General features: G+C 51.5%; 1 protein-coding gene across 6 annotated transcripts in view; it reads right to left on the reverse strand.

Moving 5' to 3' along the window:
- Window positions 1–19,170, reverse strand: part of CHID1 (chitinase domain containing 1) — a 174,988-nt gene that overhangs the window by 91,274 nt on the left and 64,544 nt on the right. For all 6 annotated transcript variants that reach the window (XM_068148576.1, XM_068148579.1, XM_068148580.1 and 3 more), the window contains 2 exons: window positions 14,154–14,255; window positions 11,413–11,568 (listed from right to left, as the gene is read on the reverse strand). In XM_068148576.1, coding sequence (XP_068004677.1) covers window positions 11,413–11,568; window positions 14,154–14,255 — 258 coding nt within the window. The remainder of the gene's footprint in view (window positions 1–11,412; window positions 11,569–14,153; window positions 14,256–19,170) is intronic.

Consider the following 19,170-nt stretch of genomic DNA (forward strand, 5'->3'; position numbering starts at 1 on the left):
ATTCCATGATTCTATGCTTGTGGCTCTTCCCTGTTTGTTTTAAGCCACAGAAGGATTGTTCCCAACTGCATCACACTACCTTCTGATGGTTGGAGCACATGCATGAGACACTAACAAACAATACTGCTATTATTTTGTCAACATCTGACTGCCCACCTATTGCCTGTAGCAAATGTGCTATTAGAACAGGGGTGCTAGGGGACAGAGAAGAGCCCACTTCACAGCCATACCCCCACCAGCTAAGATGTACATCACAACTGATGACACTTTTGTTCAAGCAGATGCTCTGAGACAGCCACACTCAGCCAGAGCCAACCCCTCCCCTTCAGAACCAATTAGCTGCCTAACAACCAGGAGCTACCTTTTCCCTCCTTTCAAAGGGAAGCAGGGATTGTGTTTTACAGGAAAGCCAATTATGAAAGCTTTTGTGTTTAACATCATGTTTGCAACCTGGAGGAGCTGCAATGTGACAGAAATGTTGCTTCTCAAGGTGCTCTGCTGCATAGGCATTCATTAGACTGTCACTCCCAGCTCAGGGCTTGTGCTCACCTTCCATTCTGACAAGGAGGGACACAGCCCATGGAAGTCACCCATCCCAGGGGGGCTTGAATTCAACAAGCCTCTTAATACACTTCCCAATTATTCAGACATTTGTAATATATAAAGAACTTCTTTCTGATTCCAGGCCCAGCTGTACCTTCCTCCTCTCACTGCCATGATTCTGGCACCTGACCCAGCAGTAAAATTCAAGAAGGAAGAGTTGAACAGATTCTCCATTTCATCCAGCCCAGAAAGCCAATCAGAGCCTGGGCTGCAGCAGGAGAAGTGTGGCCAGCAGGGCAAGGGAGGTGATTCTCCCCCTCTGCTCAGCTCTGGGGAGACCCCACCTGCAGTACTGCCTCCAGTTCTGGAGCCCCTAGGACAAGAGGGATCTGGAGGGGCTGGAAGGTGTCCAGAGCAGGGCCAGGAGGATGAGCAAAGGGCTGCAGCACCTCTCCTGTGAGGACAGCCTGAAGGAGTTGGGGCTGTTGAGTCTGGAGAAGAGAAGGCTCCCAGGTGACCTCATTGTGGCCTTCCAGGATCTGAAGGGGGCTCCAGGAAAGCTGGGGAGGGACTGCTCAGGATCTCAGGCAGTGATAGGACTAGGGGGAATGGAATGAAGCTGGAGGTGGGGAGATTCAGGCTGGTGGGGAGGAGGAAGTTCTTCCCCATGAGAGTGGTGAAGCCCTGGAATGGGTTGTGCAGGGAGGTGGTTGGGGCCCTGTCCCTGGAGGTGTTTAAGGCCAGGCTGGCTGAGGCTGTGGCCAGGCTGATCTAGTGTGGGGTGTCCCTGCCCATGGCAGGGGGGTTGGAACTGGATGATCCTTGTGGTCCCTTCCAACCCTCACTGATACTACGATACTATGATACTATGAAGGATCACAGCTCACAGGATGTTAGGGGTTGGAAGGGACCTCTGGAGATCCTCGAGTCCAACCCTCTGCCAGAGCAGGAGCACAGAATCCAGCACAGGTCACACAGAACACATCCAGACAGGGTTTGAAGGTCTCCAGCAAAGGAGACTCCACAACCTCTCTGGGCAGCCTGCTCCAGGGCTCTGTCACCCTCACAGTCTAGAAGTCCCTCCTCATGTTGAGGTGGAGCCTCCTGTGCTGGAGTTTCTATCCATTGCTCCTAGTCCTGTCCCAGGGCACAAGTGAGCAGAGGCTGTCCCTGTCCCTTCCTGACACCCAGCCCTCAGATATTTATAGGCATTGATCAGAACCCCTCTCAACCTTCTCCTCCAGACTAAAAAGGTGTTCAATTCTGCAGAGCTAACTGGCCCATTGCTTTATTTGCACTGTTAGGACCTCCCCAGTCACAGAGTCATTAAGGTTAGAAATCCAAGATGAAGTCCAACCATTAACCCAGCACTGCCAGGTCACCCCTACACCATGTTCTTCAGCCCCACATCTACACAGCTTTTTGAACCCCTCCAGGTATGGGGACTATACCACTGCCCTGCACAGCCTGTACCAGACCTTAACCACTCTGTCAGTGAAGAAATCATTCCTAATGTCCAATATAAACCTCCCTCAGCACAACTTGAGGCCATTTTCTCTCATCCTGTTGCTCATCACCTGGGAGAAGAGACCAACCCCCACCTCACCTCCAGGGATGGGGACTCCACAACCACCCTGGGCATCCTGATCTAATCCCTGACTACTCTTGCAGCAAAGAAATTTTTCCTCATCTCCAACCTAATCCTCCCCTGGCACAATTTCAGGCCATTTCCTCTCCTTAGGTCCCCATCCCTGGAGGTGTTCAAGAGGGGATTGGATGTGGCACTTGGTGCCATGGTTTAGTCATGGGGGCTGAGGTGACAGGTTGGACTTGATCTTTGAAGCCTCTTCCAACCTTGGTGATACTGTGATTCTGTCACCTGGGACTAGGGAGAAGAGACCAACTCCCACCTCAGTGCAACCTCCTTTCAGAGTGCTGTAGAGAGCAGTAAGACCTCTCCTCAACCCTTTTTCTCCAGGTTAAACAATGCCAGTTTCTCAGCTGCTTCTCCACAGGAGCTGTGCTCTATCACAGTATCACAATCTCACAGTATCACTCAGGTTGGAAGAGACCTCAAGATCATCCAGTCCAAGCTGTCACCACAGACCTCATGGCTAAACCATGGCACCAAGTGCCACATCCAATCCCCTCTTGAACACCTCCAGGGATGGGGACTCCACCACCTCCCTGGGCAGCACATTCCAATGGCTAACAACTCTCTCTGGGAAGAACTTTCTCCTCACCTCCAGCCTAAACCTCCCCTGGCACAGCTTGAGACTGTGTCCTCTTGTTCTGGTGCTGGGTGCCTGGGAGAAGAGACCAACCCCCACTTGGCTACAACCTCCCTTCAGGGAGTTGGAGAGGGCAATGAGGTCAGCCCTGAGCCTCCTCTTCTCCAGGCTAAGCAACCCCAACTCCCTCAGCCTCTCCTCACAGGGCTGTGCTCCAGACCCCTCCCCAGCTTTGTTGCCCTTCTCTGGACACCTTCAAGTCTCTCAATGTCCTTCTAAAACTGAGGAGCTCAGAACTGGACACAGGACTCAAGATGTGGCCTAACACAAACTTGTGAGCAAAGTGGATTCCCTGAGGAGACAGAACCCTGGCATGCAGGGGAAGAATGGAAGTCCTGAGAGAGTTACAACACGGGGAGAATTGCTGTGAAAGCCTTGAAGCTTGAAGAGCAAAACCCCACTCCTTGCAGGCTTGGTTTTTTTGGTGCTTTCTGTAAGACAAAATCATGAGTCACAGTTGGGCCAAAGCTCCTTAAATTGCTGCTAATAAAGGCACTGCTGTGGTAATGCAGAGGAAGCACACCTCTAACTGTTTCCATGTCCTTCTTTTTATTACCTGCTATTTACAGAGTGGCAGGCAGCCAATAAAACCCTCAGCAGAGCTCTGCCCCCCCCCTCACACTGCTTGCAAGTCATCTTCTTTTCCATCTCTGAACAGCACAACCCATTGTCAAATTAGTTTCTCCCTTGCTTCACCCCACACTTTCCCCTCTCAGTCTTCTGAAGTGCTTAAAAACAAACATCAAAATCCCTCTTTGGATTCCTCTCCCTACAAGGTGAGGACACAGAGCATTGTCTGCCAACAATGGAGTTCTTCACACCAGCTATTTGCAGCAGCCAGCCTTGGAACAAAAGGAGCTGGAATGCAGAATGCATTCAGAAGTTATATACAGCCAGGAGGAACTTCAGAGATGGATCTCCTCCCCCCTTTCGGCACTACACAACACACAAAGAAAGGACAAAATGTCTTTGGCAAATGAAGCTTTGAAGGGATGTGCTCAGCAACCAAGGCTGAGGAGCTAAAGGTGAAAGAAGTACATTGGAATCAGAGAAGAGGGTCGAATGGGACCTCAAAGCTCAGCCAGCTCCAACCCCCTGCCATGGGCAGGGACACCTCCCACCAGCACAGGCTGCTCAAGGCCTCATCCAGCCTGGCCTTCAACACCTCCAGGCAGGAGGCAGCCACAGCCTCCCTGGGCAGCCTGTGCCAGAGTCTCCCCAGCCTCACTGCCAAGAATTCCTTCCTCCTCTCCACTCTCAATCTCCTCTCTCCCAGCTCAAAGCCATTGTCCCTTGTCCTGGCACTCCCAGCCCTTGTCCAGAGTCCCTCCCCACTCTCATGTAGGCATTAGAAAGCTGCTCTGAGGTCTCCCTGGAGCCTTCTCTTCTCCAGGCTCAACAGCCCCAACTCTCCCAGCCTGGCCCCACAGGGGAGGTTCTGCAGCCTCTGCTCATCTCAGTGGCCTCCTCTGGAGCCTCACCAGCAGCTCCAGGCCCTTCTTGTGCTGGGGGCCCCAGAACTGGAGGCAGTGCTGCAGGTGGGGGCTGAGCAGAGCAGAGCAGAGGGGCAGAATCCCCTCCCTGTGCTGCTGCTCTCCCTGCTCAGACTGCAGCTCAGCACTCAGCTGGCTCTGGGCTGCCAGGGACCAGTGCTGGCTCCTGGGGAGTTTGTCACCAACAGACACCCCCAAGGCCTCCTCCTCCAGGCTGCTCTCAGCCACTCCTCTCCCAGCCTGGATCTGTGCTTGGGAAGAAAGAAGCTTGTGAGACTGAGGGGTTTGCTGCCCTGCTACAGCTCTCAAAAAGGACTCAAAAGGCAAAGATCCTGCAGAAATGCTGAACAATTTCTGCAGCTTCAGGGTACAGTGAAGAATTATTTACCCAAAACATAGACTTCTGAGGTGAAGAAGAAATCCTGTCAGGTTGAGGTATCAATAGATGAGCTGCTGGAGCACACTGATCATTAGAGCAGCGAGTGAGCAGCAGCAGATGGCTCAGTTCTGACAGGATTTAACAGAGTGGTAAGTTTTAATGACTGCATTTCAGCACCTCAGACACCTGACTCCCGACAGCCAGAGGGCAGAAAACATTGCCAGGAGCACTAGAGGCGATTTGGGGAATCACAGGCGCAGCACCCTGACTTCAGGCTTAGCATTTGACACCAATTAGGTCAGAACTAAACAGTCCCAGGCACGAACCTTCCCCACAGCCAACCATCGATGGTACTTGGCTGATTAAAGCCCCAGAATGTGCTGGGATCGCTGAAACTGACTTCGTGTATGAACGAGGAATGCTTGTGACTGAGCTGCCAGACGAACACATCCTCACTGCAGACTGAGCCTTTTGTTTCCTGCAAGCCTGCTGTACACAGAAATACACACTGCACAGCCACAGCCACACAGCCACACGGCATTCCATGGAGTGGATGAAGGGAAAAGGGCATTCCATGGAAGGGTAACCAGGTACTTGCACCCCCAGATTACATTCTGCAATTAAAAAGCACTGCCAGGTAATGCTGCAGTGTTCCACCACCCTCATGGGGCAGAACTTGCTCCTCACATCCAATCTAAACCTGCTCTGCTCTAGTTTGAAGCCATTGCCTCTCATCCTGTCACTGCAGGCCTCTGCAAACAGTCTCTCCTCATCCTTCAGGTACTGGAAGGCTGCTCTTAGGTCCCCCCAGAGCCTCCTCTTTTCCAGGCTGAACACCCCCAGCTCCCTCAGACTGCCCTTGTGCTCCAACCCCCTGATCATTCTCATGGCCCTCCTCTGGACCCTCTCCATCAGGCCCATGTCCTTCCTATACTGAGGGCTCAGTATCACAGTCTCACAGGATCACCAAGGATGGAAGAGACCTCAAAGATCATCGAGTCCAAGCTGTCACCACAGACCTCATGACTAGATCATGGCACCAAGTGCCACATCCAATCCCCTCTTGAACACCTCCAGGGATGGGGACTCCACCACCTCCCTGGGCAGCACATCCCATGGCTAACAACTCTCTCTGGGAAGAACTTTCTCCTAACCTCCAGCCTAAACCTCCCCTGGCACAGCTTGAGACTGTGTCCTCTTGTTCTGGTGCTGGCTGCCTGGAAGAAGAGACCAACCCCCACCTGGCTCCAACCTCCCTTCAGGGAGTTGGAGAGAGCAAGAAGGTCTCCCCTGAGCCTCCTCTTCTCCAGGCTAAGCAACCCCAGCTCCCTCAGCCTCTCCTCACAGGGCTGTGCTCCAGACCCCTCCCCAGCTTTGTTGCCCTTCTCTGGACACCTTCAAGTCTCTCAATGTCCTTCTTAAACTGAGGAGCCCAGAACTGGACACAGGACTCAAGGTGTGGCCTAACCAGTGCTGAGCACAGGGCACAATGACCTCCCTGCTCCTGCTGGCCACACTCTTCCTGATGCAGGCCAGGATGCCATTGGCCTTCTTGGCCCCCTGGGCACACTGCTGGCTCATGTTTAGGCAGCTGTCAATCAGCACCCCCAGGTCCCTCTCTGCCTGGCTGCTCTCAGCCACTCTGCCCCCAGCCTGTAGCTCTGCCTGGGGTTGCTGTGGCCAAAGTGCAGCCCCTGGCACTTGGACTTGTTGAATGCCATCCTGTTGGACTCTGCCCATCTGTCCAGCCTGGCAAGGTCCCTCTGCAGAGCCCTTCCACCCTCTAACTGACCAACACCTGCTCCCAGCTTGGTGTCATCTGCAAATTTGCTGATGACTGACTCAGTGCCCTCCTCCAGATCATCAATGAAGATGTTAAAGAGGATGGGGCCCAGCACTGCTCCCTGGGGCACACCACTGGTGCCTGGCTGCCAGCTGGCTGTGGCACCATTCACCACCACTCTCTGGGCTCAGCCTCCAGCCAGTTCCTAACCCATCTCCAGAGCTGGATGCAGTACTCCAGGTGAGGTCTCACCAGAGCAGGGCAAAGGGGCATCTCTCCATCTCTGTCCACGCTGCTTTTGATGAAGCCCAGGATGCCACTGGCCTCCTGGGCTGCAAGCTCACACTGCCTGCTCATGTCCAGCAGTACAGCACAGGGAGGAGGCCTTAAAGGAGCCTTGACTCAATCCTTCAGCACTAGTCACAGGTCATGACTAACACTAGATTACAGTTTCTGAGAAACTGGAAGCTCAGATTCACTAAGGAGCCAAGATGAGAAAAACAACTCATCAGGCCACCCACTTCTGTACTGGACACAGCTTCTGAGCAGTCTTTTGATGTAGGATGGAGCAGCTAGAAAAATGAGGAGCAATAGGACCAGCCTCAGCAGTGTCTTGTTAGAGGAACAAAAAACCTGATGCAGCCAGAGTGATAATAATGGAGTCAGAGGGAAGCTCATTTGGAAGGAGGAGAGAAGAGCATCTCTGAAGAAGCTGAGAGTCAACTGGATCTGACAGTGAGAGTTTCCAAGGACTCACAGATGCCAGGAACTAGGACTTCCTTACAACAGAAAGTTGCTTTTACTCTAACAACCTTCGTTGTGGTTTAAGTAAGAAGCTGTGCCAAGTCTGAAGCTGGTTTATCTTGAGCCTACCTCACTATTATATTGCTGCACATAACCTTTACATCAAAGACTAAGACAAAACTGTGCAGGCTCACCGAGCTATTTCTGGAATAAGAAACTTAGGCATTGACTGAGCTTTAATAGGTAAGGCAGCAAAAGGAAAATTAATTTGGTTTATGCAGAACTCAAAGGCTCCTAAAGTCTTTGTCCTGCTTCTGGTAGGTATCTGGAAAAGTATAATAACCTGCTCTGTCAGCTCAGAATATCTTCTGGGGTCCTCAGCATAAGAAGGACACAGAGCTGCTGAAGCGAGCCCAGAGGAGGCCACAAAGGTGATCCAAGGGCTGGAGGAGCTCTGCTGTGAGCACAGGCTGAGGGAGCTGGGTTTGTTTGGCATGGAGGAGAGGAGACTCTGGGGGGACCTTAGAGCTGCCATAGAATAGAATAGAATAGAATAGAATAGAATAGAATAGAATAGAATAGAATAGAATAGAATAGAATAGAATAGAATAGAATAGAATAGAATAAACAAGGTTGGAAGAGACCTTCAAGATCATCAAGTCCAACCTGTCACCCAGCACCATCTGATCAACTCAACCATGGCACCAAGCACCCCATCCAGTCTCTCCCTAAACACCTCCAGGGATGGGGACTCCACCACCTCCCTGCGCAGCACATTCCTAAGGCCAATTACTTTTTCTGGGAAGAACTTTCTCTTCACTTCCAGCCTAAACTTCCTCTGGCACAGCTTGAGACTGTGTCCTCTTGTTCTGGTGCTGGCTGCCTGGGAGAAGAGACCAACCCCCACCTGGCTCCAACCTCCCTTCAGGGAGTTGCAGAGAGCAAGAAGGTCTCCCCTGAGCCTCCTCTTCTCCAGGCTAAGCAACCCCAGCTCCCTCAGCCTCTCCTCACAGGGCTGTGCTCCAGACCCCTCCCCAGCTTTGCTGCCCTTCTCTGGACACCTTCCAGCAAGTCAACATCTTTCCTAACCTGAGAGGCCCAGAACTGAAGGGATCCTACAGGAAGGCTGCAGAGGGACTTTTCCTAGCAATAGAACAAGGAGGAATGGTTTTAAGCTGAGGGAGAAGATCTTAGGAAGAAGTTCTTCAGTATGAGGGTAGTGAGACACTGGAACAGGTTGCCCAGGGAGGTTGTGGATGCCTCCTGCCTGGGGGTGTTCAAGGCCAGGCTGGATGAGGCTTTGAGCAATCGGGCCTAGTTGAGAGGTGTCCCTGCCCATGGCAGAGGGGTTGGAGCAGGTGATCTCTGAGGTGCCTCTCAACCTAAGCCATTCTATGTTAACAGAATCAGTCTCTGTATAAAACAGGTTCCCCCATACTGTGCACCTCTGCCCTAGACACCAGCAGGCAGAAGTGAGTCCTGCATGACTCTTGGCTAGGATATTGATATCATTAATTAAAAAGCAGCATGTCTTAACACTGTCATATGGTCCAGAAAAATGCAGGCCAAGTCCAATGAGATGCTGCCCTAGTGTGCTGTATGCTTTCAAGTGGAAACTTCATTGCAGAAGCTGCAGTTCAGAAACAAGCAAACTCCTTCTACTGTGGCCAGACAGTGCTGCACTCCTAGCTGCAAAAGGAACTCTAAGTATCACAGTGAAGCTACATTAATTGTGCTGAGTGTGCAAAATGAGGCTTGGAAATTAGCAGAGCTTTGACTGCTGAGTGGTTTTCCTGCCTAGCTCACTACAACTGAAGTTACAGAAGCCACTCTGATCTGCTCAGTGGGCACCTTTCACTGTAGACAATGCCTTTATTTCCTTCACCATGAGCTCACTTCCCTCACCAGGTCGTTTTCTGTTATTCACAGCCAGATTCAGACACCATTCAGCAGTGGGAGGAAACTGTGTCTGCAGCACTGCACCCCTGCCAGCAGCTGAGGAGCCCCAGGATGACAGCAGAGGCAAGTGTAATGATGACAAAGTGTTTGTGTAACTGAAGGCATGGACATCAACAATTCAGAGCCTTCCCTTCTACAACCCACCTCTGACACTATTTCAATGCCTAACAAGTCATCTGTTACTATACTGATGGACATTCAACAAATCCAAGTGCCAGGGGCTGCACTTTGGCCACAACAACCCCAGGCAGAGCTACAGGCTGGGGTCAGAGTGGCTGAGAGCAGCCAGGAAGAGAGGGACCTGGGGGTACTGGTTGACAGCAGCTGAACAGGAGCCAGCAGTGTGCCCAGGGGGCCAAGAAGGCCAAGGGCATCCTGGCCTGCATCAGAAACAGTGTGGCCAGCAGGAGCAGGGAGGTCATTGTGCCCTGTGCTCAGCACTGGTTAGGCCACACCTTGAGTCCTGTGTCCAGTTCTGGGCCCCTTAATTTAGGAAGGACATTGAGAGACTTGAAGGTGTCCAGAGAAGGGCAACAAAGCTGTGGAGGGGTCTGGAGCACAGCCCTGTGAGGAGAGACAGAGGGAGCTGGGGTTGCTTAGCCTGGAGAAGAGGAGGCTCAGGGGAGACCTTCTTGCTCTCTCCAACTCCCTGAAGGGAGGTTGGAGCCAGGAGGAAGTTGGTCTCTTCTCTCAAGCAAGCAGCACCAGAACAAGAGGACACAGTCTCAAGCTGTGCCAGGGGAAGTTTAGGCTGGAGGTGAGGAGAAAATTCTTCCCAGAGAGAGTTGTTAGCCATGGGAATGTGCTGCCCAGGGAGGAGGTGGAGTCCCCATCCCTGGAGGTGTTCAAGAGGGGACTGGATGTGGCACTTGGTGCCATGGTCTAGTCATGAGGTCTGTGGTGACAGCTTGGACTCGATGATCTTTGAGGTCTCTTCCAACCTTAGTGATCCTGTGAGACTGTGATACTGAGCCCTCAGTATAGGAAGGACATGGGCCTGATGGAGAGGGTCCAGAGGAGGGCCATGAAAATGATCAGGGGGTTGGAGCACAAGGGCAGTCTGAGGGAGCTGGGGGTGTTCAGCCTGGAAAAGAGGAGGCTCTGGGGAGACCTAAGAGCAGCCTTCCAGTACCTGAAGGATGAGGAGAGACTGTTTGCAGAGGCCTGCAGTGACAGGATGAGAGGCAATGGCTTCAAACTAGGGCAGAGCAGGTTTAGATTGGATGGCATGGACATCAACAGTTCAGGCCCTTCTCTTCTACAACCCACCTCTGACACTGTTTCAATGCCTACCAAGTCAGCTGTTACATCTGTGGTGAGAGGTTGGACTGGATGATCTTTGATCCAACCTTGGTGATACTGTGATACACTGAAGGACTCCGGGGTAGGAAGTTGGTGACTTCTGTAGGGGAGCAGAGTCATCTCTGGTGATTTAGATCTGTTTTCACTTGGGTCCATTTTATGAATCAATAAGAAGCTTCTGAACAAACCTGATTTTCCTGCCAAATTCACACTGGTTTTCTTTGCCTTCTTCCCCCTCCTCCCCCCCACCTCCCAGGTTTGATGTACTTTGTTTCTACAAAGCTCACTGTTATTATAGGTGGTTATTACCCCAAACTAAAACAATCATTTTCCTCTGAGAATCAATATAAACTCTCAGGCAGCCTTTGGAATGCTTCCCTTTATCTTGTTATAGATTTTTCTTTGTTGTTGTTGTTGTTTTTTTTCCTCCAGGTGAGCTTATTGCAGCATCTTCTACACAACAGAAACTTGGTGGCATATTGCTGTGTGAGACCAGTATCAGATTTCAAATAACAGGTAACAACTTTAGCAGCTGAGAGAAGCAATCTTTAGGTCAACTGCAGGAACCCCTGAAAATGGCCCAGAAGATAAAGGAATGGTGCAGAGGACTTGAACACAAAACATGGCCAACTGCAGGGACAAGCACAGAGAGAGGAGAAAAGCCACACAAATCAAGGTTTCCAGGGGAGTTCTGGCAGGGTAACTGTGCCATCTATCTGCACTTCAGGACAGGGAAGAGAAGTTACAGGTTTTGCACTCTTGAGTGGTGAGCCACTATTTCATGTGCAGATTTAGCTGCCACTGTGGCCACTTCCCTGCTAGCAACACAGCCATCTGTCTCAAGTGGAATAGCTGTGAAGGGCTGAGTTTGGGGAGAGTAAATCACACAGAAGTACTTAATATCCTGAGAAGTCTTACCTGCTCCCAAGGATTGGCTCCCCAGAGGCTCCCAAGGCAGAATAGTCCATGCCATAGAAATTCAGCCCTAGAAGGATTTTGCTCCTCCATTTTGCATCAGGATCCAGTACCTGAACACAGGCTCGCACCCAGGGCAGAGGGGAATTTGGACCAGGGCTGTCAAGTCAGAGGAGAAAACCAAACCAAATCAGTTTGCCAGAAAAAAGCACACATTCAGCCTCAGCTTCCTCCTGCTGGCAAGATTTCAGTCAGTTAGAGGGCAGAAAGGCTCTGCAGAGGGACCTTGACCGACTGGACAGATGGGCAGAGGCCAACAGGATGGCATTCAACAAGTCCAAGTGCCAGGGGCTGCACATTGGCCACAACAACCCCAGGCAGAGCTACAGGCTGGGGTCAGAGTGGCTGAGAGCTGCCAAACAGAGAGGGACCTGGGGGTGCTGATTGACAGCTGCCTAAACATGAGCCAGCAGTGTGCCCAGGGGGACGAGGAACAGTGTGGCCAGCAGGAGCAGAGAAGTCATTCTGCCCCGGTACTCTGCATTGGTTAGGCCACACCTTGAGTCCTGTGTCCAGTTCTGGGCTCCTCAGGTTAAGAAGGACATTGAGAGACTTGAAGGTGTCCAGAGAAGGGCAACAAGGCTGGGGAGGGGTCTGGAGCACAGCCCTGTGAGGAGAGGCTGAGGGAGCTGGGGTTGCTTAGCCTGGAGAAGAGGAGGCTCAGGGGAGACCTTCTTGCTCTCTACAACTACCTGAAAGGTGGTTGTAGCTGGGAAGGGGTTGGTCTCTTTTCTCTCTAGCAACCAGCACCAGAACAAGAGGACACAGTCTCGAGCTGTGCCAGGGGAGGTTAGACTCGAGGTGAGGAGAAAGTTCTTCCCTGAGAGAGTTATTCATCATCGGAATGTGCTGCCCAGGGAGGTGGTGGAGTCCCCATCCCTGGAGGTGTTGAAGAGGGGATTGGATGTGGCACTTGGTGCCATGGTCTAGTCATGAGGTCTGTGGTGACAGCTTGGACTTGATGATCCTCGAGGTCTCTTCCAACCTTATTGATACTGTGAGACTGTGATACTGTGAAGTGCAATTGGGAAGAGCAAACCATGGCACACAGAGGAGGGAAGGGTTAACCTCCAGCCCCATGAAGGTTAAATGCTCACTCTTCACTGTGTCAAAGTTCTGATGTGCAAAACTTGCTGGCCCCACTCTGGACTGTTGGATCCATTTCTAAGGTGAAGGGACACAAAACTTCTTAGAGTGGGTAACAAAAGGTTTCCACCTTGCACAGTTTCTTTGTCTCTGGGCCTGGCACGAGCCCTTGTAAAAAGTCCCTCCCCAGCTTTCTGCTGGGCCCCTTTCAGGTACTGGAAGGCTCATTCACACTATGGGTGTGAAAGGTTCCCTCCTCCTCTCAGGTAAAAAAGATTAGCTCCCAGTCAGGTCAAGGCAATGTGTCAGCGCCAGTGAAAGCATAAAGATGTCTGTAACATAACAGACCCTCAGTTTTGGGGGCCTCACTCCAAGAAGGAAACTGAGGTGCAGGAGCAGCTTCAGAGAAGGGCAACCAAGCTGGGGAAGGGTCTGGAGAACAGGGCTGGGGAGGAACAGCTAAGGGAACCGGGGATGTTCAGTCTGGAGAAGAGGAAGCTGAGGGGAGACCTCATTGCTCTCTACAACTCCCTGAAGGGAGGTTGGAGTGAAGTGGGATTTGATCACTTCTTCCAAGTAACAAGTGATAGGACAAGTGGAAATGGCCTCAAGGTGCACCAGGGGAGGCTTAGGTTGGACATCAGGAAAATCTTGTCCCCAGAAGGGTTGTCAAGCCCTGGAACAGGCTCCCCAGGGAGGTGGTTGAAGCCCCATCCCTGGAGGAGTTTAAAGACACTGAGACACTGGAGCAAGACTGCTGAAGAAACCACTGAATCATTTTGGTTGGAAAAGCCCTTCAAGATCATTCAGTCCAACCATTCTCTGATGTGACTGAGGCTGATCACCAAGTCCAACCATTAACCCTACTCTACAAGGTTCACCCCTAAACCATGTCCCCAAGCACCACATCCAAATGACCTTTAAACACATCCAGGGTAGGTGACTCCACCACCTCCCTGGGCAGCACATTCCAGTATCTGACTACTCTTGCCACAAAAAAGATTTCCTACAGTCCAGTCTAACCCTGCCCTGTTGCAGCCTGAGGCCATTCCCTCTTGTCTCTAATAACCTGTGAGAAGAGACCAGCACCAACCTCTCCAGAACCTCCTTTCAGGGAGCTGTAGAGAGCAATGAGGTCACCCCTCAGACTCTTCTTTGTCACACCAACCATCCCCAGCTCCTTCAGTTGCTCTTCATCAGGTTTATTCCCCAGGCCCTTCACAGCTTCCTTGCCCTCCTCTGCCCTGGCTCCAGCACCTCCACAGCTCTTGTGTTAAGGTGCCCAAAACTGAACACAATACTCAAGGTGTGGCCTCACCAGAGCTGAGTACAAAGGGACAATCCCCTCCCTGCTCCAGCTGGACACAGCATTGCTGATCCCAGCCAGGATGCCTTTGGCTTTCTTGGCCCCCTGGGCACACTGCTGGCTCCTGTTCAATTGCTTATTGATTAGAACCCCCAGATTCCTTTTAATATCTGACAGAGTTAGAACACACCCACTTAGCTGAAAGAATGAACTCAGACTGCAGAGGTACTGGGGACTGAACTGGGAACCAGTTCCTTCAGCTGTCTGGTTCCAGTGTTCGGTGGAGTCTTACCGGTGTGGTGTTGAATAGTCGTAGGTCATGAGGCTGAAGCTGTCTATTGCTGAGGCCAACTGATCAAAGTCCTTCTTGGTGAACATTCCTGGCTGGTTAGTCCTGTTGAGACAAAGCAAAACCTGAAGGGAGGTTGTAGACAGGCAGGGGTAGGTCTCTTCTCCCAGGCAAGCAGCACCAGAACAAGAGGACACAGTCTCAAGCTGTGCCAGGGGAGGTTTAGGCTGGAGGTTAGGAAGAAGTTCTTCATAGAAAGAGAGATTGGCCATGGGAATGTGCTGCCCAGGGAGGTAGTGGAGTCAAAAAGGGATGTGGAGGTGTTCAGAAAGGGATTGGACGTGGCACTTGAAGCCATGGTTTAGTAGTCAGGAGGTGTTGGGTGACAGGTTGGACTTGATGATCTCTGAGGTCTTTTCCAACCTTATTGATTCTCTGATTCTGTGAAAACAAACCCAAGAAGAGGTGACTTACTGCAGGAATTGCCTTATTCTCTCCTGTGGGCTTCATAGCATTTGAGGAGGAGGTTCTTCACCATGAGAGTGGTGAAGCCCTGGAGTGGGTTGTCCAGGGAGGTGGTTGAGGCCCCATCCCTGGAGGTGTTTAAGACCAGGCTGGATGAGGCTCTGGCCAGGCTGATCTAGTGTGGGGTGTCCCTGCCCATGGCAGGGGGGTTGGAACTGGATGATCCTTGTGGTCCCTTCCAACCCTGAATGATACTATGATACTATGATCATGTAAGAAAGGCATAGGGAGAAGTTCCTCACAATGAAGGTGGTAACATACTTCAACAGTCTGCCCAAGGATGAGGTCAATGTCCCATCCCTGGAGCCATTCAAGATGAGACTTAATGTGGCAGCTGACTGCAGGGGGGTTGGACAAGATGACCTCTGGGTGTCCCTTCCAACCCAGTGCATCCTGTGAATCTGTGGAGCAGCTTTCCTTTTGAGATGGCAAAATAAAGTATGAAAAAAAGAAAAGGGTATTTCAGGGCCTTTCTTCTCATAAAGGTTAAGGGAAAAACCCTACCCAGAGTGTAATTCTACTCATGTTGTCAGTGGGAAGAGCAAGACTTCCAGAGCATAGTGGCCAGGGAGGCATTTCCAGCATGGCTCCAGCAGCCAGCACAGAGGCTGTGGACTAATCAAATTGCCTTAGGCAGCAACCAGCTGGATGCTGAAAGCTGTACATAGATTCATACAATGGTTTGGGCTGGAAGGGACCTTCAAGATCACCCAGTCCAAAACCCCTGCCATGCGCCTTCTACCAGTCCAAGTTCCTCAAGGCCTCATCCAACCTAGCCTTCAACACCTCCAGGCTGGCTCCCTGGGCAGCCTGTGCCAGAGTCTCCCCACCCTCACTGCCAACAATTTCTTCAGTACTTCAGTATTCCTAAGGTTGGAAGAGACCTCAAAGATCATCGAGTCCAATCTGTCACCACAGACCTCATGACTAGAGCAGGGAGGAGACTACTGCCCACTGCAGGCTTGAACTCAACGAACTGCAGGCTTGAACTCACGAACTGCAGGCTTGAACTCTTCCTCCTCTCCACTCTCAATCTCCCCTCTTCCAGCTTCAATCTGTTTTTCCTTCATCCTGGCACTCCCAGCCCTTGTCCAAAGTCCCTCCCCAGCTCTCCTGGAGCCCTTCAGGCACTGGAAGGCTGCTCTAAGGTCTGCCTGGAGCCTTCTCTTCTCCAGGCTGAACAGCCCCAACTCTCCCAGCCTGTTCCCATAGGGGAGGTTCTGCAGCCCTCAGATCATCCTCTTTTTGACAAAACCTTTAATCAAACTGGGTTTGCTTCTTCTAAAGCTAAGCTACCTGAGCCACACTTAAATAAGTGGATGGGTGCAGCATTGATGGAAAACATAGAAACCAAAGGTAATTATTTTATTAACCTCCCAACCCCCTGCTCGTTCCAGCTTGCATGGCACTGAAGAAATCTTCTCTCGCTGGTGGAGAGCACTTCAGCTTCTTTCTATTCCTTTCCCAGGCAGTCCTAGAAAGCAGCAGGCCAATAGGACTGTCTGCTTTTAGAAAAAGATTATACAAACCTCTTTTCTTTAGACAAAAACAAATCAATTTCTTCCTTCTTGTGGAGGAGGAAAAGAAATTCACTTCATGACCTTCTCTAGGCTCAAGCCTGGATAGGCCTTCTGCCTGTTTTTGTAGGAAACATGAACAGAGTTTTGATTTCCCCTGGTTTTGTTTATTCTTGACTTACAAATCCACCCATGGGGTAATGTCTACCTTTGTTCCATGGGTGAGTGAGTGGATTTTTGACAGCTTTAGACTCAGACTCCTGACTTCCTTCAGTCATTCCATCCAGAGAAAATAAATGCCCATGAGTTGCCTGACATGTGTTTCACTGAACCTGTTTCAAAGAGAATTCCTAACATCAAGCTGGCAGCACACAGCACAGTGGGGAATGTGAGGCTGCCTTTACCACACTGCAAAGATGAGAGACAACTCAAAAGGAGAAGCTGCTGCCAGGAGAATCAGCTCTGAAGCATAGAATCATAGAAGCCCTGGGTTGGGCAAGACCCAAGAGATCATCTGCTCCAACCTCCCCACCGTGGGCAGGGACACCTCTCAAATGGACTTTGTTGCTCAAAGCCTCATCCAACCTGGCCTTGAATATCCCCAAGGAGGAGGCACCCACAGCCTCCCTGGGCAGCCTGTTTCAGAATCTCAACATCCTCAATACTGAAGAACTTCTTCCTAAGCTCCAGGCTACCCCTGCTCTGCCTCAGCTTCAAACCATGCCCCCTTGTTTCTAGACACCCTGAGGAGAAGTCCCTCTGCAGCCTTCCCATAGAATCCTTTCAAGTATTGGAAAGCAGCTCTAACACCCCTTGGAATCTTCTATTCTCCAGGCTGAACAACTCTGAAGCAGGGCAGGTTGAGACAGACAGGTAGAGAAGTCAAATGGGGTTCTACATAGCCTGGGAGAGCAGGGCTGATAGGGGAACATCTTAATGGGAAACAAAAGAAGGCTCCAAGGTGACCTCACTGTGGCCTTCCAGGATCTGAAGGGGGCTCCAGGAAGGCTGGGGAGGGACTGCTCAGGATCTCAGGCAGTGATAGGACTAGGGGGAATGGAATGAAGCTGGAGGTGGGGAGATTGAGGCTGGAGGGGAGGAGGAAGTTCTTCCCCATGAGAGTGGTGAAGCCCTGGAATGGGTTGTGCAGGGAGGTGGTTGGGGCCCTGTCCCTGGAGGTGTTTAAGGCCAGGCTGGCTGAGGCTGTGGCCAGGCTGATGTAGTGTGGGGTGTCCCTGCCCATGGCAGGGGGGTTGGAACTGGATGATCCTTGTGGTCCCTTCCAACCCTGACTGATACTATGATTCTAAAAGAAAAGGTGGATTAACAGCTACAAACTGTGGAGGGACTCTGCCATTCAAGGCTCCAACTCAGACAGCTAGACAGGAATCCACTGGAGAGAAGAGGGGAGAGGTTGTAGATTCCAGACCTTGCAGCAGCATCACAAACTGCTCCTTGACCTAGAACTGAGTAGGCAAGCCCTGCCTAGATAAGGTACACATTAAAGCCATTCATATTCCATCATAAATGTAAACCCAAAAAGCTGCTAAGTGACAGATGCAAGCAATAAAAACTGAAAACTCCCTCATTTTGACCCTTTCCAGTCTTGGACCAGTGTGCAGATTCTCCATCCAACACCAGGTGCTGGGTGGATCACCAGGGCGTGACAGTGTCCCTTTGGTGCTTTACAAGGGCACTTGCTGCTCCATCACATCAGGAAAGAGGCTAACAGGGTGAAGGATGCAAAGTGGGGCAGGGTGAATCACTGTTAAGTGCCTGCCATGCTGTAACGTAAGGGAGTATCACAGTATCATAGAATCAGTCAGGGTTGGAAGGGAGCACAAGGATCAGCCAGTTCCAACCCCCCTGCCATGGGCAGGGACACCCCACACTAGATCAGCCTGGCCACAGCCTCAGCCAGCCTGGCCTTAAACACCTCCAGGGACAGGGCCCCAACCACCTCCCTGCACAACCCATTCCAGGGCTTCACCACTCTCATGGGGAAGAACTTCCTCCTCCCCTCCAGCCTCAATCTCCCCACCTCCAGCTTCATTCCATTCCCCCTAGTCCTATCACTCCCTCAGATCCTGAGCAGTCCCTCCCCAGCCTCCTGTAGCCTCCTTCAGATCCTGGAAGGCCACAATGAGGTCACCTGGGAGCCTTCTCTTCTCCAGACTCAACAGCCCCAACTCCTTCAGTCTGTCCTCACAGGAGAGGTGCTCCAGCCCTCTGCTCATCCTCCTGGCCCTGCTCTGGACACCTTCCAGCACCTCCAGATCCCTCTTGTCATAGGGGCTGCAGAACTGGAGGCAGTACTGCAGGTGGGGTCTCCCCAGAGCTGAGTAGAGGGGGAGAATCACCTCCCTTGCCCTGCTGGCCACACTTCTCCTGCTGCAGCCCAGGCTCTGCTTGGCTTTCTGGGCTGCGAGTGCACACTGAGAGCTCCTGCTGAGCTTCTCCTCCCCCAGTACAAAGGCTGCTTGCAAAGCCAGGTCAATGAACCTGAGCAAATACTCGCTGGGTTATGCAGCTGTAGGTTGTGTGAGGCACAGAAGTGCTCTGGAAGGCTCATGGCTTCACAACCAGTGACACTCTTGGCACCTTGAGGAGAAATCCCAACCTTGAGGATAAATCCCATCTTTTTCCTTCTGGGTTTTAACAAATTGAAACAAATCTTCAGCTGGAATCACAGAATTGTTTTGGTTGGAGACCTTTAAGATCACAAGGTCTAACCATTAACCCAGCACTGCCAGCTCACCACCAAACCATATCCCTCAGCACCACACCTGCACAGCTTTGAAACCCCTCCAGGGATGGGGACTCTACCACTGCCCTGGGCAGTCTGTTCCAGGGTTGACAAGCCTTTGGGAAAGAAATTGTTCCTCATATGCAACCTAAACCTTCCCTGGTGCAACTTAAGACTATTTCCTCTTGTCCTGTCACTTGTTAGTTAGAAGAAGAGAGCAAACCCCACCTGG

Source organism: Melanerpes formicivorus, unplaced genomic scaffold (assembly GCF_026170545.1).
Source record: "Melanerpes formicivorus ecotype bairdi unplaced genomic scaffold, bMelFor1.0.p_v2 SCAF_16, whole genome shotgun sequence".
Taxonomy (NCBI): Eukaryota; Metazoa; Chordata; class Aves; order Piciformes; family Picidae; genus Melanerpes; species Melanerpes formicivorus.